The sequence below is a fragment of the Haemaphysalis longicornis genome, unplaced genomic scaffold (assembly GCF_048455015.1).
Source record: "Haemaphysalis longicornis isolate Haplotype H1 unplaced genomic scaffold, Haemaphysalis longicornis Haplotype H1 scaffold_12, whole genome shotgun sequence".
In the NCBI taxonomy this organism is placed as follows: domain Eukaryota; kingdom Metazoa; phylum Arthropoda; class Arachnida; order Ixodida; family Ixodidae; genus Haemaphysalis; species Haemaphysalis longicornis.
Window position 1 is genome coordinate 97,070,155 of NW_027526225.1, and position 26,568 is coordinate 97,096,722.

The 26,568-nt window shown below is 50.7% G+C and overlaps 1 protein-coding gene across 2 annotated transcripts in view; it reads left to right on the forward strand.

Moving 5' to 3' along the window:
* Window positions 1-26,568, forward strand: part of LOC144163043 (uncharacterized) — a 150,971-nt gene that overhangs the window by 31,982 nt on the left and 92,421 nt on the right. For both annotated transcript variants that reach the window (XM_077693828.1, XM_077693827.1), the window contains exons 4-7: window positions 9,420-9,477; window positions 13,555-13,798; window positions 16,067-16,259; window positions 19,358-19,448. In XM_077693828.1, the coding sequence (XP_077549954.1) occupies window positions 9,420-9,477; window positions 13,555-13,798; window positions 16,067-16,259; window positions 19,358-19,448 (586 nt within the window). The remainder of the gene's footprint in view (window positions 1-9,419; window positions 9,478-13,554; window positions 13,799-16,066; window positions 16,260-19,357; window positions 19,449-26,568) is intronic.

The following is a 26,568-nucleotide window of genomic DNA, read 5'->3' on the forward strand; positions in this document are numbered from 1 at the left end:
GGACATCCCTGGCGGACCGACCTGCTGACCTCTATGGGTGGTCCGAGTGCTCCCCCCAACATCACACTTGTTGTGATGTCTGCGTAACACGTTTCTAGCCATTTCATCATTGTTTCCCCTATCCCGCAGTGCTGAAGTAGAGCGAAGAGAAATGTCCGATCGACTTGATCGAAGGCCTTTCGAAGATCCAGTTGCAGTACCGCAATAGGTATCACGCCCATCTCTGCAGCCTCGCAGGCGGTCCTCATCCGATGTAAATTGGCGTTGATTGAGCGACCTTTGAACCCGCAGGTTTGATGTTCACCAACCACGCCTCGGAGGGCCATCTCGAGGCGTCGAGCTAGGATCCTAGCGAGTATCTTATAGTCGGTCGATAGGAGTGTGATTGGGCGGAAGTCGGTTACGGCCGGTAAAGCTTTGGAGCTGGTCTCTTTGGGGATCAGAACGAGGTGGCTTTGCCGCATGGAGGGAAGGAGCCGACCTTCCTGCCTGCATTTATCAAAAAAAGAATTGGGCCCCATTCCAAGCCACGGACGCGACGTTGATATCAGTGTTAGTAACGCGCCTTATATCTTTAACGCATTCAAACTACGTCGTCAGCGGCGTGCGTTGGCGACTCAGCGGCGTTATAGCGGCTTGATAACTGCGTGGTGTACACGTGATACTACAAACCCGCTAGTTCTGCATTCTCTCACGTGACTGCGCCTCCTCTCCCTTCACTCCGGTCGGCGCCTCGCAGCTGCGGTGCGGTGCGCTCCTCCTCTCGAACATACACGTTAATTCACCAAGATTTCCGCAGAGGGACAAACGAGGCGTGTTAAGCCGAACGTGATCACGAGGGGGTGTTAATGTAACTAACGGGCAAAATGCCACCAAACTTCAACAAACTCCCCCTCATAGCATCACCCCGTGCTTCGCACTTCCTCATACTCCCCTTCGGGGAAATGCGGGGGAATTTTTTGGGAACCGCGCTCGCTCTTCGAAAGCTCAGCGAAGAGCATTCGCAGGTGATCATTGTGACGGATTCTTTTTCGGTCTGCTCCGCTTTATCTTCTCCAACCGTTAATCCACTTCGTCGATCGCTCACGATGCTTATACCGGCACATGTCAGGGGAAATCCGTCTGGTCTGGCTCCCAGAGGTGTTGAACTTAACGAAACCGCTGATTACCTGGCAGGAGTAGCACTGAATGGTCCTCTGGTTGATGCTGTGCCCCCGATGGCCTACGTTGTTGCAACTAGGTTTCGAAGGTACAGTTCGCTGGACAGCTTCCCACCAGACAGTATCTCTGGCTGCCCTGACATTGAGCATCTCCGCCTCTCTTAAAAGTGTGCATTGGCGCAGTTTCGACTGCGCGAGGCCACACTGACTTGCTTTCGCTGCCGAACGCCTAGTTTGAATTTTTATCTACACTGCGCACGCATAGCGCCATCGGAAATGTGCGGCTTCTGTCAAGAGGAGAAAACAATTGAGCATTTCCTGCTGTCTTGCCGGCGGTTCTCCTCCCTCCGAAATCGTTCCCTGGTGGTTCCACTCCGGCACCTGGGTCTCGCCTTGCCGGTGCCAAATTTATTGTCATTTCGGGCAGTCGGGCTTGGTTGGTGCAACGGGGATGTTTGTCGCGCTCTTCACTCTTTTATTGCTTAATCAGGTCGCTTGCCTCGTTAATCAAATCATCAACCAATTTTTAATCGTTTATTAAAATACCTGTTGTTACAGCAATACTGCATTTTTTGGTTCTCAGATTGTTAGCGCCACTGCACCCACTATTACCCCACTTCTATTTTCCCTTAGTTTGAATTCTTAAGCTTCTTCAACAATGAAACCACAGTCAGACTTGGCCAATCCTCCAGAGTGGGTACGTGCCATTCTTGTTATGGCTCCAACCAGCGAACCAGCATTATTTGGCGAGCTGGGGCGATTAGGCCGGCGACGTCTTCGCCCTCGTCCGTCGGGCAGCTGGGCTCCATTTGTGCAGGGGTCCGTCGCCGTCGGCCAAGCGGGCCTGTTCTTTTTGGACTTGGGAGCTTAATTTGGGTCACGCAGGGCGGCCTCCCCGCGCTCCTCGCTGGTGATGGTAAGGAGAATGGGGTGGTGTCGGTACATGGATTGTGGGATGCTATCACAGGCCCATATGATGTGGGATAGCGATGTGTGAGGGACAGAACAATATGGACATGCGTCTACGTAAGTGTCAGGAAAGATCGCAGACATGATGGCAGGGGTACGGAAGGAGAGGGTCTGGAGCTGACGATGGTTGAGCGCCAAGGATCGGGATAGAGATCGTGGTGAAAAAATGGCCGCGTATCTGCTCTTTCGTCGGAAATGTCGACGTAAGACGATAGTCGAATGGCGCCCCTGGCCAGTAAATGCATCTCTTCTCTTTTCCGCTCACCTCTCGTGCTGTTCTTCTCCCGTCTCGTTCTTCCCAAGATAACACGCTAGAGGTTTAATCAAGTTCATTTAAATTTACCGCGTTGCACTGCTCCAAGTCGGGTACCTCGATGCCAGCGCTGCCGTACGGCGGAGACGCGCGTGAATCGCGGCACTCTACCACAACGTTTATAGAACCACGTTGCCCTACTCCACGAGCATTTCAAGCTGAGCGCGAAACCTATCTAGTGGAACCTTTCGTTGCTATTTTTTTCTAATTACGCCAGGTAGCGCGGGCAACAGCAGGCGACGGTTTCTGCAGTTGACGTGGGATTTTATTTGCTACCGCAAAAAAGGAAGAATCCGTGAGTTTTTTTTTTTATAAAGGAACAGTGCAAATATCCCTCACGTATTGATTTTCTGCCTTGTATTGGCGTAATATCTTGTTCTTGGTCAACAATATTGACAAGTATCAACATTAACTCCGGACTTAGACGTTTAGATTTGGCTCTGAGTATATACGACTATTGCGCAGCATCTGTTTCGCTTTGGCCGGCTGGCTTAATCGAGTGACCTACAGACAGACAGACCAAAATTTTCCCGTTCAAGTAGCCCAAGGAAGATTATCGTCTTGATAACTTTATTTTGTGCCTGTTGATGTGGATACGGTTCCTCAGTTTAGTAGACCATAGGACGACCGTCTGTCTCAGTCCTGGACACCACGAGTTGCTGGGCATCCAAGCTGGCGCTAATGGTTAGGTTCTCCCACAGCTAAGAAAGCGGTAGGATGGCGGAGTTATGTGCGCTCCCCAATATCATATCAATCAGGTTGCACGAGTGCTACACACCGCTGTGTGCCGGGCTCGGCGTTCACGCGCTCACGTAGCCCCGCGTTCACGCGTTCACGCGCTCACGTCCGTGTCACGAGAGCGGTCTGCTTGTTCTGACGCCATGTTTTAGGCGCAGCCGGCGGCTGGACTAGGACTCGCTTCCGCAATAAAATGCATGGAGAATTGACTTTTCAAAACTGACGCATCGGCCTACAGCGGCATGGCGACGCACGGCTTCATCGGAGAGTTTTCGTGTGCGCGCTGGGCTTCGTGGTGGGAGTAGCTTAAGTTTTACTTCGGAGCCAACGGAATCTCGGAGGACACTCGTAAGAGGGCATCCGGCAGGAGCAAGAGAGTTTGGAAAAATGCGACACCTGGCGTTCGCGTAGCTCCATGCACCACTTCGCGTGTTCGCTGAAAGTGATCATTTTGAGTATTGGTTACGTGGAGTGTTGGTTCAGCTAAAGGCTCCCATTCATTTATTTTCTTTGTGAACAAGCAACTTTTGTTATCGTTATGTTATATTCTCGCTCGTGAGAGTCCCGCGGCAAAAGTGCTTGAAATTGCTTATGCTTTGGGTTCGCTGATCACGTCTTGTCAGGACATCCAGATCGATCGCCGGTGTTTTCTGCGGCCGGTGTGCGCGCGTGTTGTACTTTCACCGTTGCTGCTCCGGACATGACGGAACTCTTGACGCCCTAGCACATGTCGCCCTTGTGGATAAGTTATTTCTCTTAATTTTTGTAGAGTTTTCTCCGAGGAAGCTTCATTAAAAACAGTTGCAATTGCGCCAGAAGCAGGGGTCTTGACGACGAGCCCTGTTTATTTTCGACCCTTGTTCGGGCAATGTTCCCTTGTAGAGAAGGCTCCAAAACTTTCTTGCTCGCCGTGTGTGCCATAACTGGACGCTTTTGTTGCCAAACGATGATAGCCCTCACATCGCACGTCTTACGCCGTGCGCTGTGCATGTCCTTCTACTAACACTTGCACCGCTGGGACTGTGTTCTTTAATCTGTAATAAATTTCCATGCTTTGCTGCAGAATATTGCTGCTCAGATACTCTCTGAAAAATCAGTGTCTATAATGCCGCCCGACAGCGCCCCGGCTCAGCGCTGCAGCAAGGGCCCCCGTGCCATCCGGCAGCATTTGAACGTTTGAGAGTACTTTGGAACAGGGCGGAGCGTCAGCCGGTGTGGTGTAGAGGTTTAATCCTAGGTTCCTCATTCCAGGGACGGTGGCTCGATTCGTAATCGTGCTTCTTTATTTTTAAGAGCAGAGCTGTTGTTGCTGGTCATATTGTCTGCGGCGTCGTCAGAAAATCCCGGGGTATAGTTACTCCCGCCGTGTACCGCGCATCCGAGCACGCGTTTTACGTGGAGCAGCCGGCGTTGTAGAGGCTTGCGCGTGGCGCTCGCAACAAATACCAATAATAAATGAAGGAACCTCACGCTAACGAGTAAGACCTGAAGTTAGCGAAGCTGTACACAACCTTCGCGACCATCACGAATGTTTAAGTACACGACTGCAGCCGATCTGCTTCTTCTTCGCTGCCGCAGCGACCTTTACTCTACCATCGTTGCATAAGTGTGAGCTTCTTTCATTTTTCTGGAAGTAATAGTCATTGGACATCTCTTCGAAGCGGCTTACGCTATAACAGGTCTGTCTCGTTTTCAGCAAGTGTTGCGACGATTACGGCGAACGCTGGAGTCTTCCTCGTTCTGAGCAAGTGTCGCCACGATTACGAGGAACGCTGGAGTCTTCCTCGTTCCGAGCAAGTGTTGCCACGATTACGGGGAACGCTGGAGTCTTCCTCGTTCCGAACAAGTGTTGTCACGATTACGGGGAACGGTGGAGTCTTCCTCGTTCCGAGCAAGTGTTGCCACTATTACGGCGAACGCTGGAGTCTTCCTCATTCCGAGCAAGTGTTGCCACGATCACGGGGAACGCTGGAGTCTTCCTCATTCCGAGCAAATGTTGCCACGATTATGGCGAACGCTGGAGTCTTCCTCGTTCCGAGCAAGTGTTGCCGCGATTACGGGGAACGCTGGATATTTTTTTGGTCAATCTTGGCCAATCTATCTAAGCTGGGCTTGACAAACGTGCGCCGGAGACGCTGGGCGGCCTTCGCAAAACACGCACAGACGAGCGTTAGGCATTTTCTTGGTTTGGTTAACTGCCGGGTGGTCACCGCGAAGCCCGTGCTCACGTGCGCGCGCTCGGCAATTCCTTCGTATTTTTATCTGCGGACACGAAAAATTACGATTCGCTAAACGGCTTCGCTCTTATTACAGTTCACGTGCGTCCGTGCCTCAAGGGGGGAGGGAGCCCAAAACAGTTCGCGCTACAGACGCCCAGTTCGCGAAGCCTGTTGCCGCCGCTTCTAGTGCTTGCGGACCCGTTCGAATTCCGGAGAAATGTGAAATCCTGCGGACAAAACGATCCGGGCCCGCCAGTCATGCACGAGGAGGACAACAATGTAGATGAACATGATGATGACTGCTATTACTACCACAGAGGGAAGCGACGACAGAACATGTAAATAAACAATTTCAAACCTAATGCGATGCGTGGTGGTGTTTCTTCAGTGCCTACATAAAAACAAAACCCCAGCTTCGGTATGGTTGAAGCCTTGTGCGACTTTGTGCAAACTTCGCCATTTCTTTTCTTTACTTACAATGACAATTTTGATGGCTTAGGTTATTTTTTTAAGTTTTGAAATGACTGGTTTCTGTTCGTTGGGTTACGTTAGGCTAGAGTACGTTACGATACGAGAAAGAGCGATTGGATTGGATTGGAGTTAACTTTATTTGTCCTGCTGATCGGCGTTTTTGTGCGCCGAGATGCGGGCCCGGCGTCGTCCTAGGGGTTAGCCGTTACTCCGAGCCATACTCTCGCCGTGGCCGGCTCGCGAGTCTCGTGCATTTCGAGCGCCCTCAGGACCTGCTGGATGACCCAGAGTTGATGTTCGCGGTCGTAGCTCTTCGCGGCTTCTTCTAGCCGCGGCGGGATTTTTCCCGACGCCACTTCCCCTGGTTGTTTGGAGCAGTCCCACAGGATATGGTACTGGTCGGCCGTCTCCCTATGGCAGACCTTGCACCTGTCGGTCGGGTACGCTTCTGGGTACATTCCATGCATCAGGGCGGGGTGGGTAGCGACCCCGTCTGTAGCTGTCTTAGAAGTACGGCCTCCGACCGGGTCAGCCCCGGGTACGGGGGTGGGAGAGCTCTGCGAGCCAGGCGGTAGGCCCTCGTGATCTCGCCGTAGTCCGTCGATGTAGTGCCCGAGTCGGCATTTTGTTTTTTTTTTTTGCGAAACGCCGGTGGACGCCGCTGTAGTGGAGATTTTATTGTACCGTCGGACGGCACTCTGGGCACAGCCTTCAGAAAGTTGTCTCTTCCAGGACAACGTGATTACATTCCGGCGTGGAGCATTAACAGAAAACTTAGTCCGAGCGCACGTACGTGACCGTGATCTTCGGGAGGTGCGCTAGGCGTCGCCTAGCACGGCGCGTACCACGTGAGCAGCCCGCAAAGTATGGTCACGTATGCCTGGCACGATGAGCACAGGTTTCGTATCCACAGACAAATTAGTAAAAAAAATGCATCAAGAACGTACTTATCCGCTGCTTCACAACACCTATTTTATACCAAATTTTTCTCTACGTTTACGAAACCAGATGTAGATCGTCTAGAAAAACCGGGCCATCTCCACTAACGTGAAACGTGGGAAAGGGCGAAGCACGCAGTGTATGAGTATATTCAATGATTGTGAGTATATCTCTTGCCACACGGCTCGCCCTGATATACGCGACATCCCAGTATGAAGACGGTGGAGAATTGAACTTCGAAAGATAGAACTGCACATTTTTAAGTTAATGCGAGTACAGAGCGAAATAGAGGCAAGCAAGCAAGCGCGAACGAAAAACGAGTGTCCTGGTGGGTTCTTTTAGCACGTGCTTCTGCCCATTGAGATGATGAAACGTTCTAACGCGAGGCGTTGGAAAACGAGCGTCGCGGTGTGTTCTACGCGTTACGTTCTAGCGCGAAGCGTTCGAAAAGGATTGTTCCGGTGTTTTAGTACCGTGACTACACGAGGATACGACGACGTGAGACGACGGCGACAAGAGAGGCCGACAGCCCAAGCCCGTAAGGTGCTTCGCCTCTAAAAATACCGAGAAATAGTACGGGGCGCACTTGAAGCGTGCGCCTCGTGAGGAGCTCCCGGCTTCGGCAAGCTCGACATACGGGCACCCACACCTAGAAAGACACCAACAGACTACATTCAGACAAGCACAAAGCGGTACACTACACACACCTGCTAGACTACACCTCATGCAAAGTAGAACGACAGATACACCGCCATTATGCTGCCGCACCTGTAATGTGATCGCCAACCAACAACACATATTATGGGGGTGCCCCATTTATGCACACATTAGACGACACTACACTATAGAGTGGCTGGCCACCCAGAAGACCAACGACGAGCAACGTGGCCTGGTGGACTTCATCGAGAAGGCCGTCAGTGGGAGCCTGGACGGAGGCACCCAGACTCCATGAAGCTCTCCGACAGAGACATTGCCCATCTTTTGGTTAAAAATAAAACTCTCTCTCTCTCTCTCTCTTTCTCTCGACATTCGGGAACACTCTTCCCAGCGTTTGTGGTGTGATCTCTCGCCTGTTATTCTGCTCACCAGTTTACGCGCGTTCGCGTCTGAAGCGGGGAACACAGACACCGAGTTTGCGTTACAGACACCGAGTTCGCGAAGCCGGTGGCTGAGGGTTGTTGCGCGGTCCACTTTGGAAGAGTTGTGAAAGCGAGCGGACAAAACGATCCGGGCCTGCCAGTCATGGAGAACATTCAGCGGCAAGTTCGGAAGTTCGTGCGGGGCGCAACAGCCGGGTCTCCGACGAAAGTACAGGGGCCGCCAGCTCGGCTGTTTCTCTAGCCTTGCACCACTACGGTGCAAGCTGCACCAATTTATTTCGCCCACCTTTTAAAAAACTGACACACTTCTGGCGTCGCTGTGAAGCGTTCGCGTTCAGCGACATTCGCAGCTTTCCGGTGGTCGGAAAAAAGATGACTTTACTTGATGCCCGAGACGGGTTCTGAAGGGTAGACGACTTGGACGGTCTCCCTCCTTCATCCGTCGGCCAGGATTCCTCGGATCCTCGCGGCGGCTTCGGCCATCCGGACTGCTGTCTGTTGTTCCTCCGGTGTGGAGCTGAGCAGGGGCGGTATTCTCGTAACTGTCCCTTTTGAAAACGTCCCTTTTGAGTCCCTTTCATCGTGACGTACTTCCGGTTAAGCAGTGGGCGTTGGCAGTAGGTTTGTTGCGCTTGCGTTACGTCACTTCCGGTTGTTTGCTTTTAGCCAATCAGGGCTCGCCAAAAGGGACACTTTTGAAAGGGACGCAAAAGGGACAAAACTCGAGAATACTGCCCCAGAACAGTCTCCCATTGTTCTGCAGTCTTAACTTTGTATCTTCTAAGCGTATTTACGTCGGATTTGGTATTATAGCCGGTGGTATTTTTTTGGAGCTCATGGCAGGACCATATCATGTGGTGTAGGTCGGCTCTGCTGTTGCACAGAGTGCAGAGGTTTGAGTAAAGGTCTGGGTAGCAGCGGTCGGAAGATCGTTTTTTTTTTTTTTTTGCAGAAAAAATAGGCCAGATACGAAGGTTGTTCTAATGTTGGTGACATTTTTCGTTCTGACGTAGCTGGGCATTTAACCTCGTCAAATCGTGACGCAATGCATTCTTTTCGAGCCCTACTGCTTTCCGGCCCGTGAGCGCTGTAGTATTTCTAAATGCTACCTCTCTCTTCTTGTCTTCCTCCGGGAGCCAGGAGCGAACGTGCATCTTTAGGACTATGTAGGTTATGCCCAAAGGCGTATTATCGCAAGAAAAGAAAAGAGGGCAGTGGTGTACATATTCAGTTTAGGGAGTACTGATCTCGGGACGAGTTCTTGCGCGTTGGCATCTCCGCTAACGCGTTCCCTGCCTGTCGCCGCATTCTACGTTCACGAGGGTGCTGGTTTGGACCTGTTGGTAGAACATGGCGAAGAAATGAAGCGCTAAGACAACGGGACAAGCGAGTCGGCACACACAAGGCACTACTTCGCTTGTCCGGTTGTCTTAGCGCTTCATTTCTTAGCCATGTTATACGTCCACATCAAATGGGAATTGGCCCTGATTTCCTTTTGTTTTCTCCGTAGAGGCCCGTGGACCAGTCCTTCCGGAACCAGCGGGAGTCGCTTCGCGCCAGCAGAGATGGTGAGTTCTGACGGTGCTCGGATAAGCGCTGGTTAAATGAAACGTTGGATTGAGTGATTGTAGGATTTAACGCGCCGACGCAGCTCAGGCGATGAGGCGCGCCGTAGTGGATGGCTCCGGATTAATTTTGACCACCTGGGGATCTTTAACGTGCGCCGAAATCTCGTACACACGGGCGTTTTTGCTTTTCGCCTCCATCAGAAAAGCGGCCGCCGCGGCCGGGAATCGAACCCGCGACCTCGTGCTCCGCAGCGCAACGCCTTAGCCACTGAGCCACCGCGGCGGGTGAATGAAACGTTGGGAAATTAACGCTGGAGTGTTGTAGCATAGCGGGGAGCGTATACGCCAAGTAGCGGTGGCGGGCACTGGGACCCTACTCTCGGCGCGTGCCGCCGCTAGCGTAGCGTACGCTACCTGCTATGCTAAATCACTCTACCAAAAATATGAACAACCGTTAGCGGCTCATTCACGAGAGCAAACGCGTGGAAAATGTTTCTTGCCTGCCCGGCCTGGCTAGAAAAGGCTCAATGAATTATTTGGGACAGGAGAGAGGGAGGGGGTGTTCGCAGAATCTTTTATGGGTTTCTAACGGGGCCGTTAAGCGCTTCCCGGCAGATATTTTAAGAAAAGGACACACCGAATGCGGGAGTAGCGATAAATGCCGGATGTGAGAGCGCGTTTTTTTTTTGTTGTTGTTGTTGTCTTTCTGGGGGGAAAAAAGGTGCGTAAATAGGTTGGGTGCAGTCTTTCTGTCATAAGGAACTGTTGGCTGGGCTGTGAAGTTGTTTTTTGTGTGAATGACGTTGAAAGCTTCAAGTTTGAAACTTTATTTCAAAAATAAAATTATGTGCGGTTGCACAATGTAAGTATACAAGAGGAGGTCCCAAGGTAAGAAACCACGGGCGGGACCTCCTATGCTTCTACACCATACATAGCGAGCACGCAAAAAGACATAGTTGGAAGTTAGCAATCCATTAGCACATAACGGTAAAAAAATTTAGTGGCGATACAGAGACACCTCAAAAGCAAACAGTAGAAAAGTACACATACAATATGGCTCAAATATATATACTGAAGATACCAAATGAAAGCAAACCATTCAAGAAAATGAAAAAAAAACGAGGAAAAAAAATTAAGTGTCATACAGTTTCATTAGAAATAAATTATACATGTGCACACGCCAACAACAACAGCAGAAAAAAAAAACGCAAGAGGCCAGAAGTGTTATTCACAACCAAAACCAGTAATGGCGGCATAGTCTAGTTCCGTTTTAAAGGAGCCATGAAGACAAAATACAAGTTGAGTTTATTAGAAAGACTGCTTAGTCCCGATAACAGTGATACCAATATCATCGAAATCTTCTAACAAATAACAGAGATAATAAAGAAAACGTGTGGAGCAGTCGCGACCCCTTAGCCAATTTCCCGCAACTTTTCTATGACGTCACGGAACCTTGTTTGTGCGATTGGCGGCCGCCTAACTGACCTGTCGCGACGACACATGACTGGACGTCTGTAATGGGGCCTCTAGTTTCATTTGACCGCATCACTTGAATGCTAACGTGCAGTTAACGCACTAAAAATTGTTTTATTATTGACCCGTATGACGTCATTCTTGCTCATAACACGTCACTGTGGCGCAAGATTTGAAAGTTTTTAAATACTTCTTGCTTTTTTTTTTCGTCAAAAAACATCTCTTGTGGCTGTAATGGAGCTGAGTGAGATACTGAATCCTAGTTCTTTCAAATTAAACGAAGTTGTATTTTCTCTTCATGGCTCCTCGTGTGTTACAGGCGCTCAAGGTTTTCTTCAGAAACAAAGACCTGCGGGCAGGTGCAGCTCCAAGTGTAGGTACCAAATTAAGCTAGTGAGGGGTGGGTACTAAGGTAAGAGTGATTAAAGTTTAGAACATTTGCAAGCTGCACCCCGCCTTAGGGAAGCCGTAAAGTGGCGCTAAAATCGTCTTAACATGTTTTGATTTTTACGTACAGAACACGGTCTGAATGTCCCAAGCGAAAGTACTAAGCGAGTTTGAATAGACTTCACTAAGTACACGATCTATACCCGACACGATAAAACTCGTTAAATGGATACTGGCTTTGCGTCCTTTGACGTGAGTTTTATATGAACGCTCTCTCTATTCGTACGCTACGTGTTAATAGTTTGTGCTTCGTTTCGATGTTTCTCTTCGCTCTTTCCCTTCTCAGCGGTATTAGCGAGTGCTAGTTTTAGATGCGAAGCATCTCTTGCGCTAGGCTCCATCGTCCGTCGTCCGTCCGTCCGCACCTCTCCCTCTACACTATAAAATAATGAAATAGTTAGCGGCTCCCGGATTCTACCTCACGACTCAGTGGCCGCAACGGGAGGTATGTGGCGCTCTTCCTACTGCTCTACAAAACCGAAACAGGAGCAAGTGCTACGAACGCGCCTTATGACCTTGACTCATTCAAACTACGTCAGGAAGCTACTGATACAACGAAGGCACACGAAGCTGAACGTCAACGGAAACGACGAACTGAAAACTTTAGAGGAGGATGTTGAATTTCCTGCGGGAAAGCTGTGGTGGGAAGCGCCACGCTCCTTGCAGCTCAACCAGAGAAGAGGACGGAGAGGGCGGGCAGCGGGGTAGAAGCGTGAGCACGCAATTAAGAAAGACGAGAACCAGGAGGTGTTCGATCAGGTAACGCCGGTGTCGGTCTCTTCGCCTTCTCTATATTTCTCTACATTTCTCTGTCTCTACATGGGGGTTCACACTACTTTCCCATTCGTGCTCCGATAATAAAACAACATAACGGCAACACAATGGAACCTACACGGAACCCCTATGATGCTTCGCATCCTCCTCATGGTTACCCACGGGAAGATGGGGTAATTTTTCGGGGGGTTCTCTAATAGGGCGAAAAGTTGGGCGAGTTGGTATGGCGACATGAAGAAGAAACAGCGTGGTTTGACGAGAACGCAAGGAAAAGAACCAGGGGGAGGAGGAGGAAGAAGAAATTTTATTGGGCAAAAATAAATTGGGGTGGTGGTATATTAGTCCGGAAGTCCATGGGCAATCCCGGCGCTGTCCGCTCGGTCAACCAAGATGACCTGGTCGTCGAGGCTCGAGCTGGATAACATGATCTCCCACTCCTCACGGGAAGTGTTGGAGAGGTGAAGGGGAAGTTTGGGGTTTCGGTTGCACTTCCAGACGATGCGATAGAGCGTGCCTGAATTGACGCAAAGCGCACACTCCGAGGAGTATTGTGTAGGAAATACAGTCGAGCCTCGTTATAGCGGAGTAGTGTCGAGACACTAATTTAGTTCGTTATATCCGATATTCGTTGCAACAGTGCAGTTAAAAATAGGCTCAAACCAATCGACCATCTGGCTCCCACAAAAATGGTTGATACAAACATGAAATATTATAAGCTTCGAACCCACTATAAAGAAGGTAACCCTTATTTCAAGCTCAATGAACCGGATGATGTAACGTGAAATTACAACAGAACAAAGTTCATATGACAAAACAGGCTTATTATAGTTTTGTTTTAGAAAGGATGTGATCTTCGTCTGGAGGCAATTCACTGCACTGAGCAGGATGAAATTTTCACAGTGTCCACGAACAAAAGGGCTCTTTCTACTTCTGCAGTTTCGGACGCCGGGAGTTTTTCCAAGTAGCCTCTCGGCCTAGTGGCCAACATTTCTTCGTTATATCCGACATCGCGCACGGCTCTCACGGTGTCAGTTTCGTTATCAACGAATAGGTGTCACTGAAATGAAGCGTGACCAACGCAAGTTCGTATTTAGTTCGCTATAGCCGGTAATTCGCTATATCAGGGTTCGCTATAACGAGGCTCAAGTGTAGATGATTTAGTCGTACTGGGTTTGGGAACGTGTTTGTTTGAATTCGTCTCAATGTGTTTTCCGGCATTTTAGACAAACTGTCAAGAGCAGCGCTGACTAACAACTGGGGTTTACGGGAAACGAACAAACATTTATAGATAAGATAACATCGAAACTGCACATGCGCTCTCGTCAGTATCGCATCAAACGCTGAAGCACGTGCTCTCCGTTGTGTTGTTCTCTGCTCGAACAGTGGCCGGTCCCAGTAACGTGGGCCGGCACGTGGAGCGCGACCTGCTCAGCTTCGTGCGCGAAGTCCGCGAAAACTGCGCGGGGTCTAGGCGGTCCCCGCCGCCCTGGGAAGAGCGGAGGGGCCATGCGCACGGCGGCGGCAGCAGGCGGGAGCGGCGGTCGCCGTCGCCCTGGACGTCGTCGTCTTCCGACCAGGGCGCCCGCCGGCACGAGAGGCGTCGGCGCAAGCACCGTCAGCGTTCCAGGTGGGCAATATCGCCACTAACTAAAGGCTTTTAGAGTATTGGCACTCTTCTTCTTCTTCTTCTTCTTCTTCTTCTTCTTCTTCTTCTTCTTCTTCTCCTCCTCCTCCTCCTCCTCCTCCTCCTCCTCCTCCTCATATTGTTATGTGCAGCCACGATTTTTATTGGTCGGTCGGCACCACATGATATTTGTTTACATATGGGCGCAGCCATTTTGTTTCTGGGCGCCTCTCTTTTCTCTCTCTCTCTCTTTCTCTGCTGCGCGGACGCTAGAGCGCCGGTCACACTCTGCCCGTCACAACCGGCAGCGGTTTCCTTGGGAGAGATGGCAACACTGCAAGCCAGAAACAAAATGGCCCCCAGACGCCTCCGGGTGCACGAAGTGGCGGTACTCTTAAGCGTAGCTTATTTAGTGACGCTAGAGGGAAAAGCAGTTGGTGCCTAGTGCCACTAGATAAGGTTACAGAGTATCGGCACTCTTTTCCACTGTTGTTCCATGCCGCCACCGTGATCATTGGTCATTTTGCAGAGCGCGGCGGTTCATGGGCACCGCCATTTTGTTGTCTATGCGTTTTGTGTCGGTCCACTGTGGTAGTCTCGGCTTGTCCTCCCCGCTCTCCTCTGCGCGCGACTGACGTCGTTCCGAACGCGAATCAAAGATAACACGCTTCGCAGCGTCTCCGCTGCGGAAGTGTGCCCGAAGATGCCGCGTTGCTGCGTCTTCGGCAGTGTTGCTTGCAAATGACCCCGCCAAAGTTAGCGGTGAAAACGCACAAGCGGCAATCTGGCAACACTGATAAACACCAAAATGGCCGCCGTTGCTAACTTGCGTGCTTCAGTGACGGTACTCTGTATCTTATCTAGTGACACTATTGGTGCTCAAACGCGGGTTCGATTCCAGGCCGCGGCGGCCGCTCTTCTGACGGAGGCAAAAAGCGAGAACGCCCGTGTGTTCGGAATTTCGGCGCACGTTAGAGATCCCCAGGTGGTCAAAATTAACCTGGAGCTCTCCACAACGGCGCGCCTCATCGGCTACGTTGCGTCGGCGCGTTAAACCCCACAAATCGATCAGTTGGTGCCCTAGCTTTGGCCGCTGAGGACAGGGTTCATCTTCAGAGCGCAAAAATAACGGGATCTTGATGAGAGTGCATCTTGATGAGAATATCTTGATGGCGTGCATTGATGAAAGTGGTGATGAGGTGCTTTTATCGGGCGGGTTTATTAGTCACGTTTTTTTTATCGTCGTTTTTGTACCCTCGCTGGCTTTATATCTGTGTCGCTTCGATAAAAAAATTTAGTATTGGTTCGCGCTTGCCCTGCCTCTTCCTCCCGTCATTGTCCCGTTATTTTTGCGCTTTGAAGATGAGCTTGTACCAACTAGCCCCCTGTTTTGTACGTTACGAAAGGCTTTGCATTTGTAAACAAATAGGCGGAAAGTATGCGCATTCACCGGCGAAGAGCCCTCAGCTTTGCAGCGTGCGCTATTTCGACGGCAGAGGCGCTGCGGTGCTCGGTTTGGGTACAGTGTACTCAAAGAACGGTGTGCCGTTCGGGGCCGATTAGGAGGGTTCCTTTCGCGATGAAAAATTCGAAAATTTCTGCTGAGGAACTCCAGTTGTAAGCAGCACCCCTGGCAGCCGCTGCTTGCCAGTTGGCTTGAGAAGTTTTGTTTGTTCAGAATAATCCTCATTTATTCCCCTAAATATTCGCATTTCTTTGTTTCATGATATAAAGTTTTATAAAACCCGTCAAATAACTTTTTAGTTTGACTTAAAAACTTATAGGTGGCACTGGCTGCAACAGGAGTTCTCTGGGGAACGCCTGCGCTCCATACTATTTTTTTATCGCAAAAGGGACCCGCGCTCTTTATTGGTTTTACCTCCGAACGACACACCTTACCTTCCAGTACACTGTAGCAGGGCTCGGTTTGGGTCCGTGGCGCCGCGTCAGTGCGGTGGCTAGATAGCGTGACCGCGGACGTACTATCTTGATCACAGTTAGGGTGAACACGGGAGCGCGTGTCATTCCGTGCGCGCGAGCCGCCTGTCGGCGTTCCGGGTAACTTCGCACGCGCATCACATAGCCTCGTTTCAAACGAACTGCGCATGCGTGCGAAGTTACCCGGAACGCCGACAGGCGGCTCGCGCGCACGGAATGACACGCGCTCCCGTGTTCACCCTAACTGTGATCAAGATAGTACGTCCGCGGTCACATGCCAAACCGTTAATGTTGTCTGCACTTAAAATAACTCGCACATGTTCGCTCCCTTAGGTCACAACGCGATGCGTCCTCGGGCAGGCAAGGCGCCCCCGTGGCTGCGCCGCCTCCTCGGGCGCCTCAGCCACCAGTCGTGCGCCGCGTTGCGCAGCGTCCGCCCAGCGTCGGCTCGCCCGCCGGTGGCGTCCTGAGGCTCAGCGGCGGTGGCCACTCCTCCGAGCCAAGGCGTGCGAGCTGTCCCCTGGAGGTAAGCAGTGCGTCTGTCCCTCAAAGGGTGCGCGGGGGATAGTGTCCGCTACACTGTTAAAAAAAAAAAGGTTAGGACATTCACTAACGAAACACTGACAATTTACTTGTCCCAGTATACGCTAGGTACTGGAGGCAGCAAATGTGGCACTAGTCAGGGTTGGTAACGGAAGCAGGCAGTAAGCACCACTACCTTCACTAGTAAAGTCCTAGCGATAGCGCCCTTCTGAGCTACATACGTTTACTAACTGAATGAATGAATGACTTTATTTCTCGTAAAGTTTACAAAAACAGTACGACGGACGATTTGAGAAAAAGTTGCTCGCAGGAAACTTGACCAGCCCAAAAGCCCGGTAGACACACAGGGCAGCAAGACAGGGGGACTAGAAAAAGAAGAAAAAAAAGAAAAGAAGTAAAAATAAAAAAATTCCCCGCATTTCCCCGAGGGGAAGAATGTGAAAGTGCGAATGCACGAGTTGAATTTGCGCGGTTCGGTAATGTTCGCGAAAGAGAGATCACACACACACACACACAACTACAAAGAAAGAAAGATGCATTTATTCACAGACACCTATTTGTGTTGTCGTTGTACTTGATTGCTAGAGCGGATCTCAGCTTTGAAATTTCGTGTCACTACTCCTTTAAGCCGGTGCATTAGCCCTTCTCACGCCCGATTCCTGGCCAATCCCCCACGTGGGTATGTGCCATGTCAGCGGCCAGGCAGCGCGCGCCCATCTCCCCCCGTTGCCAAGGAAGACGAGGAGCGCGCGCACCCGCAGCTGTTGCTATGCGGACGGCGGCGGACGCTTCAGGCTCGCTTAAGAAGTGCATTCGCACTTAAAAATACAAACAAGAAATTACCAGTACAATGTAATCAAAACAAATTGACATCTTTGTCACCACGGAAATAAAATACAAACAAGAATCACCAGTATAATGTAGTTAAAAAAATTACACCTTTGTCACCACATAGCGATAGGAAAAACGTGGGAGAAATAAGATTTCAAAAAATACCTAGGAAGAAATACAATCACAGACGAAGTATACATCACTGCTGGAGGTAAAATGCCAGTAGGTTTGATTGGGATCCAGGATTTACGTTTTGATTGATAAGATAATTTAACAAGGTTGGTAATCTGTGGCGTGGCATTTGTACTCCATATTTCGTTCTTGATTAGGGTATTTGACAGAAATCAGGATATCGTGCGTTGTAGCAAATATTATGACGCTCCAGAGAAGCTATATTACAAATATTGTTTAGATTATTCCTTTGTTCCCTATTGCACAGTAATGCCAAACGATAAAAAAATAAGTGTACAAGTTTTAATACCCTGAGCTCACTGAAAGGTTGTTCTGTAGGAAAATCGTGCGGCTTATTGCAAATTATTCGAATTCATTTTTTCTGAAGTAGGAAGAGACAATTTAAGTTTGTTGCTGATGTTGTACCCCATACAAGGTTGCAGTAACTTAGTGAACTGAAAAATAAGGCATTGTAAATCAGTAATTTGATTTACAATGAACTGGTCATGCGTAACCTAGTCATAAGCACGACCTTAATCTAGTGTGCACGACTTCCTACACCCAGTTAATTTCCTGACCGTGCAGTTGCTAGTGGCAGAGCCTAAGTACCATACCGTGGTGTAGTAGGGTTCGTAAGGAGTTAGTAAATACGGCCGTTATTACCCTTTTAAGACCTTTTTTTATTAAGAGCGTACATTATAGATTTTTAGCATACCGTGTGTGCCATTAGTTTCGCATGTTCCTGTTGTACCGGGGCCCGACAGGGCATGTGCGGATTCGTTCCGGTAGGCCTGCTTATAGTTCCGCCGACGGGCGTCCTGCCCTCGCCGTGCCCGCTCATTCGTTCCGCTGAGGGGTAGCCCTTCCCGCCATGGCCACGCGCGCATGCGCAGTTGTGTCTCGGTACACACGGTATTCACGGAACACACGGTACATACGGTAATCTAAAACTCTCTATTCTAACTGAGAGAAAGGTCGGGTGGTTCTTCAGTGGTGAACAAAACTGAACTTAGCGCTCCGTCCTTGTGTGCGAAAATGAACGAGCGAAAAATAAGGCGGCGGAGATTGGCGAAACAGATAATGGCGCGCAAGTCACCGTCCGTTATTCGAATGGCGGTAAGTTTGTCGGGACTCTCGGCTACTAAAAGCGCGCTCAGATGAAGGACAGTGAATAAAAATGGTTGCGGCTTAGCTCGGCTAAACTTAGATATGCAAAGTAAAAGCTTGGCTTAGTGTGGTTAAGCCTTGCTTTAGCTTGACTAACCTTTGATGTAGCTGTATTGCCGACCACGCCTCAAATCCGTTCGGTCCCGTGCAACGCTCACAGAAGGACGCCCGGCCTCACTTTCATTCTCGGCAAACGCGGCGTTCCTCTTTCACGGCGAACGCGGCGCAGTACGAGTCGAATAGCCCGAGACGACCCAGCGGCGCATGTGCGGAAGGTTGCGGATTTGGTTGGCTGCCGATCAGCTGAGCGGCCTCTCCCATCGCGGCCGCCGCTGGTACGTGAGCAGAACGGCTGAAAACGGGGCCTTGTGCGCAGCGCCGACAGCGGGCTCGGCGAATCGCGCGGCGAGCATCGAGGGGTGTGTCGCCGGGGGTGTGTCTCCGGTCAAAAGGTTGCATCCTCCGCGAACCGCTGAACGAAAGTAGTAGAGCTTCGCTTTAAAAACAAGAGCGCTCGCCCTGCGCTTCTACACCTCGTCCCTGGTCTGTGCGAGCTGTTAGTAACCATGAACCAATACCGACTCGGCCCTTTGTCCATTCTGTTTGTCATGAGTCGTGACGCCTGGAAGACGCCGCACCTCCTCGAACTGTCGCCTGCTATCGCGCGTGTCATGCATTCTAATTCTTTTGGTTATTAATTTGCCTCTACTTTGTTGCGAGTTATCTTTGTTATTGCGCATGCGTTTTATTTTGACTGCGCCCTTTGCGTTGCCAGTCGTTGCCACCACAGTGCCTCCGTATCTCTGTGACGTCGCTCTGTCAAGATGGTCTGCGGCATTAAAGACCCGTTGCTCCCGCCATCTAGATCCTCAGTGCTCCCACCTTCTCTTCTCCTTCTTTATCAACTCGCAGGCGGAGAAGGAAGAGCAGGTCGTGTCGCAGTCCATAAGCCAACTGCAAAGCGCCCTGAACGAGAAGTTTCGCCGCCTGGCCACGGGATCGAGTGAGTTTGCTTTTCTTGCCATGGAGAAGCAGCATAGTGGCAACGTTACCTATCGATTCGATCAATTCAGCTATGTTGTAGTAGTGCCCAGTAATTTGGCATCCGTTACTGTGGTTTGACACCGGCGTCGGTGTCGTAACCGAGCGAGCGAAGACAAAAAGAAAGCGGCGGAGGAAAGCGTGGCGAAAGTGTGAGGAGGAGGGCAATATGCTGAGGCCGCACCAGACGCTCCTCGGCGGCGACGCATGGCGAAAGTGTGAGGGGGAGGGCAGTATGCTGAACCCGTACTAGACGCTCTTTGGCGGCTACGCAAGGCAAAAGTGTGTAGGGGAGGGCAGTATGCTGAGCCCGCACTAGACGCTCCTCGGCGGCTACGCATGGCGAAAGTGTGAGGGGGAGGGCAGTATGCTGAGCCCGCACTAGACGCTCCTCGGCGGCTACGCATGGCGAAAGTGTGAGGGGGAGGGCAGTATGCTGAACCAGCACTAGACGCTCCCCGGCGGCGACGCATGGCGAAAGTGTGTAGGGGAGGGCAGCATGCTGAACCCGCACTAGACGCTCCTCTGCTGTGACGCATGGCGAAAGTGTGAGGGGGAGGCAGTGAAACATGCTGGGCGGTGGCGACGGGCTGCGAGATGACGCCATAGCAGCGCGGGCAGTCGTGCGCTTGACGATTATGTGCGTTCTCTTCCTGAAGCCCGTTCTACATAGTGCGATTTTCTCTGCGAATTCGCAAGTGCGGCGCCGCTCGTGAGGCAAAACGACCTTTTTTTGTTGGTGCGGCATAGTGCCAAATGTTTGGAACTTGCGAGCATCCCCCGCGAACGCCGCTTGTGCGGCTCGTGTGGCGTAGATGGACCGGCTTTGCGGCCAATAAGAACACAGCTAGGTGAATGTCACGGCATCACCATCTGCACGCTTAGCAACCAGATGGCGTTGCTTGTATACGCGCGGCGTAAGCCCGGGTGCACCGAAAGAAACGCACGCGCGTTCACAACACGATGTCGCGCGCCGTTTTCATCGAATGCTTAATCGGTATCCGCGCAAGTGGCGGACATCACAGCAGGGAACAACTACAGAAGAACCCAAGAAGAACCGGCCAAGGTAAACCGAGGTGTGCTAGGCGCGTACTACAAGCGAACCGAGGGTTGCTTGCTGTGTTTGTCTTCTCTGCTATGGGTGCGTATATTGATAAGCAATTGGTGATTGTTGTATGAAACCGCAGATAAACTCATATTTATTGCAAAGCAGTCTGAAACAACTTGCCCAGAAAGTGAAATAAAACCTTTCTTTTTAAAATCACAACAAGCTTTGCTCGTGGCAGACTTAATTCAGTCTACAAACAATGCGCCTCTGAAACGCGAAGATCGTGACGTTCGGAGGCCACGTAGACGGCATTTCCAGGCATTGCGAACATCGCAAGTGCGGATGTTTGTTCCACCGAATTGGCAGACAAAAAACGCACCACGTAGAACGGGCTTGAAACGCTGTTCGCGTCGCCGACGCAGAGGCTTACCATCGCTGCCGTCGAGAGAACCCACGAGCGAATGCAGCCTCGGCGCGCACTGCAGCAATCAGGAGCGAGTGCTGAACCACGAATGATGCAACTTGTGGACGTGCTGCACGTCCCGCTCATTGCGGGGCTCGTCCACACCACGTGGCATTTGCGCGGGGGGTTCAAACACGATTTAAAACAACATGCTCGGCGGCGGCAAAACGCTGCGAGGTAACGGCAGAGTAGCGTACAGCGCCGCTCACGCAAACACTCCCAGAGATGCAGCAGCCATGCGCCGTGACCGAAAAAGAGTGCAGTTCGCGCTGCTCAAAAATTTTGCGTAAGACAGTATAATAATCGTCCGCCAATTTTATTTAAAAAAGACACATTATACAGTGTTGTATGCGGTAGGAGGTCCCCTAGTCGGAGGCTGCAGGGGAGCATCGCGTATAAAAGCAAGGGGGAGGGCGTGGCAGCAGACGTTTGCCGTCGGAACACCGACAGTATTGCGTCGTTCGTATTTTGACGGTAGTTGCTACCGGCGCCATAGAGTTTCGTAATAATATATACTAGAGGAAAATCTGGCGTCACTGTCTAGGGAAGCCGCGCTTCAGCGAGCGTTCTGTCGTGTACCCGGCAGGCACGTTCCCTTTGTCCTTGGCATGCTTCAAGAACAGGATGAAAAGTTTGCGCTGGCTGCAAAAAAAGCAACTATATTACTGTAAACGAATGTTGAAATTTGTTTTGTTGTTAAAAAATGGAAGCTCCAAAAAGATTTATTTGTCAGTGATTATTTGGAAGCTTCATGCACGATTAACAAAAAAACGTTACCCCTTTTTTTGTTGAGTTTGGCTTAGAGACAAAAAAAGAAGCCTTATGGCTAGCTAAGCCAAGTATGCGAGGAACGTCGTAGCTGCAATGGTGCCGCCCACGGCGGCTCGCGATTGCAGCACCAGATTTCCCTCCAGTATATATTAGTAGGACGCATGTTTCATACAATAATAACTATAGATGGGAAACTGGCGCTAGTGTCAGCGCGAACGCGGCGGCGGCGGCGCTTACGCTTCAATGGGAATGATGGGTAGTTCTGGAACCGGATTGCGTAGGATCGAAATGGGCCTATGGCTGCGCAACTTGTGTTTTTTGGCAAAAGAACTCTTATTGCCCGGTTCTGCGTTTACAAATTACATGGAGGAAAGAATACTCAGGAGAGGCCCCTAGCATCCCAATGCATTGCGAAAAGTGTGGAGGAAGTTACGTCATTTTTCTTGAGCCCATGGACAATGTTGCTTACTTGTTTACAACTGTGGCGGCCAAATTTGGGCAAATAGAACGGACAAATTTTTAAGGCGCTTGGTATGTCGCTGCCTCGCTACGCTTGCAAACCAGCGCAGTCGCTACGGCAAACGTTTTTCGATTAGGCCAGTTTGAAAACTCCGCCGTCGGAGGCGGCCTTCACTCGTACCCCGGCCGCAACGGCGCTTACGTCGCGTCGAGATCGGCGGAGCGAGCCGCTGCCGCCGCAGGCGACCTGCCGGAAGGGAAAGTCCCGTTCGCTCAGCGTTGGCGAGAGCCACAGTTCGTTCTTTGCTCACTTTGCGTTTCTTCGTTATGAAGTGAAGTGAAATTTATCGCTGCTGAGACGTAGCGCGCAAAGACCGCAGTGCTGCACGACCCCAAACTATGCTCCCGTCGTCTGCGTTCGCCACCCCGCGAGCCTGTTGCTATGACGACGACAAACGCTACTTTGCCAGGCTTAAAGGAGCCATGAAGAGAAAACACAAGTTTGGTTCATTCAAAAGATTGTCTCGTTAGAATCATACTGACACCATTTTTAACGTAAACTTCGCTCAAATAAGGTACATAATTAGGAAAAACGGGAATGGTCATGCGACCCACCAGCTCATTTCCCGCATCAGAACCTGTGATGTCACATGGGCTAAGCTCTGCGATTGGCGGAGGCTGGCAGAAGCAGACGCAAATTGGGTAGAGCTTACAAACTAGACGAACGAGCGATTTGCGCTTAAATTTAGGGCACATTCTTTACAAAGCAATAGGAATGATGGGACAAACAGTGGAAGTTACGAAAGCACATGTAAACATAGAAGTACTGATGCGTTCTGCTGTTCGTACTGCGCACAGCATGCTTTGGTTTAGCTGCACAGCACTATGGGGCTTGGGGTTGTCTCAGAATCTCTATGGTCTCAGACTCCATGGTCTCAGACGACACTGGCCGATTGACGCAAGCAACGGTGTCTTACGTGACCCCATTTGTCGAGCGAGCACTGTTTCAGGGAACGAATATTTTCTCCCAGAACAAAAACAAGCCAGGTTTAAATGCGGGCAAAAACAAACCAAACGCTTGCCACGGTATGGTGGCGCCATCTAGGTTACGGAACGTAAAGAAACGCGGGAACAAACCAACACCGCTACAGGATGGAGACAACCTTTGAACGGTCCCGTGCCGCCGCAATTGGGCCAACGGGCTCAACGCGTTATTCTTTTCGTTTCCCACGAGACCTAGCAACGCGAAACAGACAATATGATTCAAACTTCTTCAGTAAACCGCGTTGCGGCGATAATTTTAGCGCGGTTTTGACACAATGACTTGCTTCGGCGGCGAGCGAGCAACCGAACATGGCGGCGCCAGCGTTACGTGTCTCTACCCTGTACGGCGGATGCGTGAATGAAGGTACTCTAGGCTGCATAGCGGTCGGTTCCCGTGATGTCACTTGGGACCAAGAAAACGCACGATTGAGCGGGAAAATCAAAATTTTAACCTAAATTGTTTAATTTCTCAGTGAATAAAGCACCGTTTGTATCCGGACAAGCGCTGGGGGCACTATAAAACACGAAATCTTTCGAATAAAACCAACTTGCATTTTCTCTTCATGGCTCCTTTAAGAGCTGAAAAATCGTCCTTCTATTTCAAAAACGAAGGCCGTTTTTCGATTGAAACTTTGGGTGAGGGTTAAAAGGGGCAAATTGAAGGCGAAATCAACAGCTTAGAACATGATATCGCACCGAGTAATTAGCGACGAAGCTGTTTTCGCTTCGAAGCGGGAGGGCAGGGCGACGCCATGTTAGTCAAATCAAACCGGAGACAGCAAAGGATGATGGGATAGGGTGCTGGGCTCCGTGGGCTCAAGTCATGGAGGAAAGAAAAGGTTAGGAGAGGCCCTGACGTCACATTTGTGAAGCCGAGTCCCGCCATGACTTGAGCCCACGGAGCCCAGCACAGTATCCCATCATCCTTTGCTGTCTCCGGTTTGATTTGACCAACATGGCGTCGCCCTGCCCTCCCGCTTCGAAGCGAAAACAGCTTCGTCGCTAATTACTCGGTGCGATATCATGTTCTAAGCTGTTGAATTCGCCTTCAATTTGCCCCTTTTAACCCTCACCCAAAGTTTCAATCGAAAAACGGCCTTCGTTTTTGAGGTAGAAGGACGATTTTTCAGGTCATAAGCCTGGCAAAGTAGCGTTTGTCGTCGTCATAGCAACAGGCTCGCGGGGTGGCGAACGCAGACGACGGGAGCATAGTTTGGGGTCGTGCAGCACTGCGGTCTTTGCGCGCTACGTCTCAGCAGCGATAAATTTCACTTCACTTCATAACGAAGAAACGCAAAGTGAGCAAAGAACGAACTGTGGCTCTCGCCAACGCTGAGCGAACGGGACTTTCCCTTCCGGCAGGTCGCCTGCGGCGGCAGCGGCTCGCTCCGCCGATCTCGACGCGACGTAAGCGCCGTTGCGGCCGGGGTACGAGTGAAGGCCGCCTCCGACGGCGGAGTTTTCAAACTGGCCTAATCGAAAAACGTTTGCCGTAGCGACTGCGCTGGTTTGCAAGCGTAGCGAGGCAGCGACATACCAAGCGCCTTAAAAATTTGTCCGTTCTATTTGCCCAAATTTGGCCGCCACAGTTGTAAACAAGTAAGCAACATTGTCCATGGGCTCAAGAAAAATGACGTAACTTCCTCCACACTTTTCGCAATGCATTGGGATGCTAGGGGCCTCTCCTGAGTATTCTTTCCTCCATGGCTCAAGTCATGGCGGGACTCGGCTTCACAAATGTGACGTCAGGGCCTCTCCTAACCTTTTCTTTCCTCCATGACAAATTACATGGCGAATAAGAAAGTTAGGGGCAAAAAACAGGTTTTGTGCGAAATAAAACGGCGCGTTTAAATAAAAAGCAGACGGGAAGTCGAGGAGGTTTGTGGAACAGGTTTGCCATTTGCCGCCAACTACAGCAGGACGCGGACTTTTTTCAAAAACTATTTGTAAACGTTTCGGCGCTTGTAGTTTGTGATACTAAGAAAAGTTTTGTGCTTAAAAAAAAGAAACTGATTACATTTGGAAAAGTTATTCTTGCGTTAATTAGTGACATTCATCAAGCTGGGTTCCTATCAGCCGCCGGTACTGCTGGTCTGCGCCGTAGGAGCCGCCGTTCGCACGAAAGGTGTGGCTGGTCCAAGCGGTTCGCACCCGTCGTCACCTTCGACAATACATTTCTCTGCGGAATAAGCAGCGCCGCAACTCCTAATTCGCAGACAACTTTGCCGCACAGAGCGCCGTCATTTGTGTTTTCGTGCTCGCTATGCGGCAATGAATTGATGACCCATCCGATTCGCACCTCTGCGTTATAAAACATTTCTACTCAGGACGGCGTCAGTCCGCGTGCGGCATTCAGTTCAAGGATTTTTGAACGCTTCTTTCACCACACCGTGTGGCCAAATGCGTTCGTGAAAGTCCTAAACGAAAATGAAACTGTCTGCACAATGTCCGCAAGCCATCGAGCGCCAATCTGAATCAAGAACTACCCATCACGCCCATTGCGGCGGGCGATCGCAGCGCCAGATTCCTCTCTAGTTGTTATTGTATGAAACTCTATGCTATAGGACGCTCTAAGAACGGCGCCACCACCTCAATGATTGCAGTCCGACCGTCGCCGCTTTTTTCACGGCTGTGGCTGTTCACGTCAGCGCCACCTCGTCTCCGTGTCGTTGCCTTCTGAAGTATGTCTTTGAAGAACATAACTTTCGATAATTCGCCTTAGCTGAACTCGGGGCCCCGCGTTTCGCAAAGCCGGAACAAACTTTTTCCCGGCATTTCGTACGAGCATAAGTAAATGTGATAAGGCGAAAGCATTGGATGAGGCTCGGAATGTGGAAAATTCCGGGGTCCCTGGCACAGAGGTGGCAGTTAAAATGGCTTACGTCGCAAAATGTAGTAAAATTGGCGTAACTGAGTTGAAGTAAGTATTGCACTAGGTAGAATTCGAACCAGAGTCGTCCGGAATGCGAGACGAACACGCATTCCCGACGCCACGGAAGCCCAATTGTCGTAGCCCACTACCGGTGAACCTAGATAATGCGTTGTGGCTTGCAAATTGGAAACGTGTGTTAGAGAGATGTGTCCAGGCCTACGTGAGAAGTATGCACATGCATGCTAATTACAGAAATAGCAATTAAGTGACCCGTAACGTCATCGTGGCGACGCGAACGGGGGTCGGTGCTGGCCCGACGTTAGGTCTAACTGTACGATTTGAGCTGTAACGTCGTTAACTAGTACCCGCGGCTTGACGTGCAGGGAGTTTGACGCTTCTCGGCATGTCGCAAGGAGGAGGCGAAG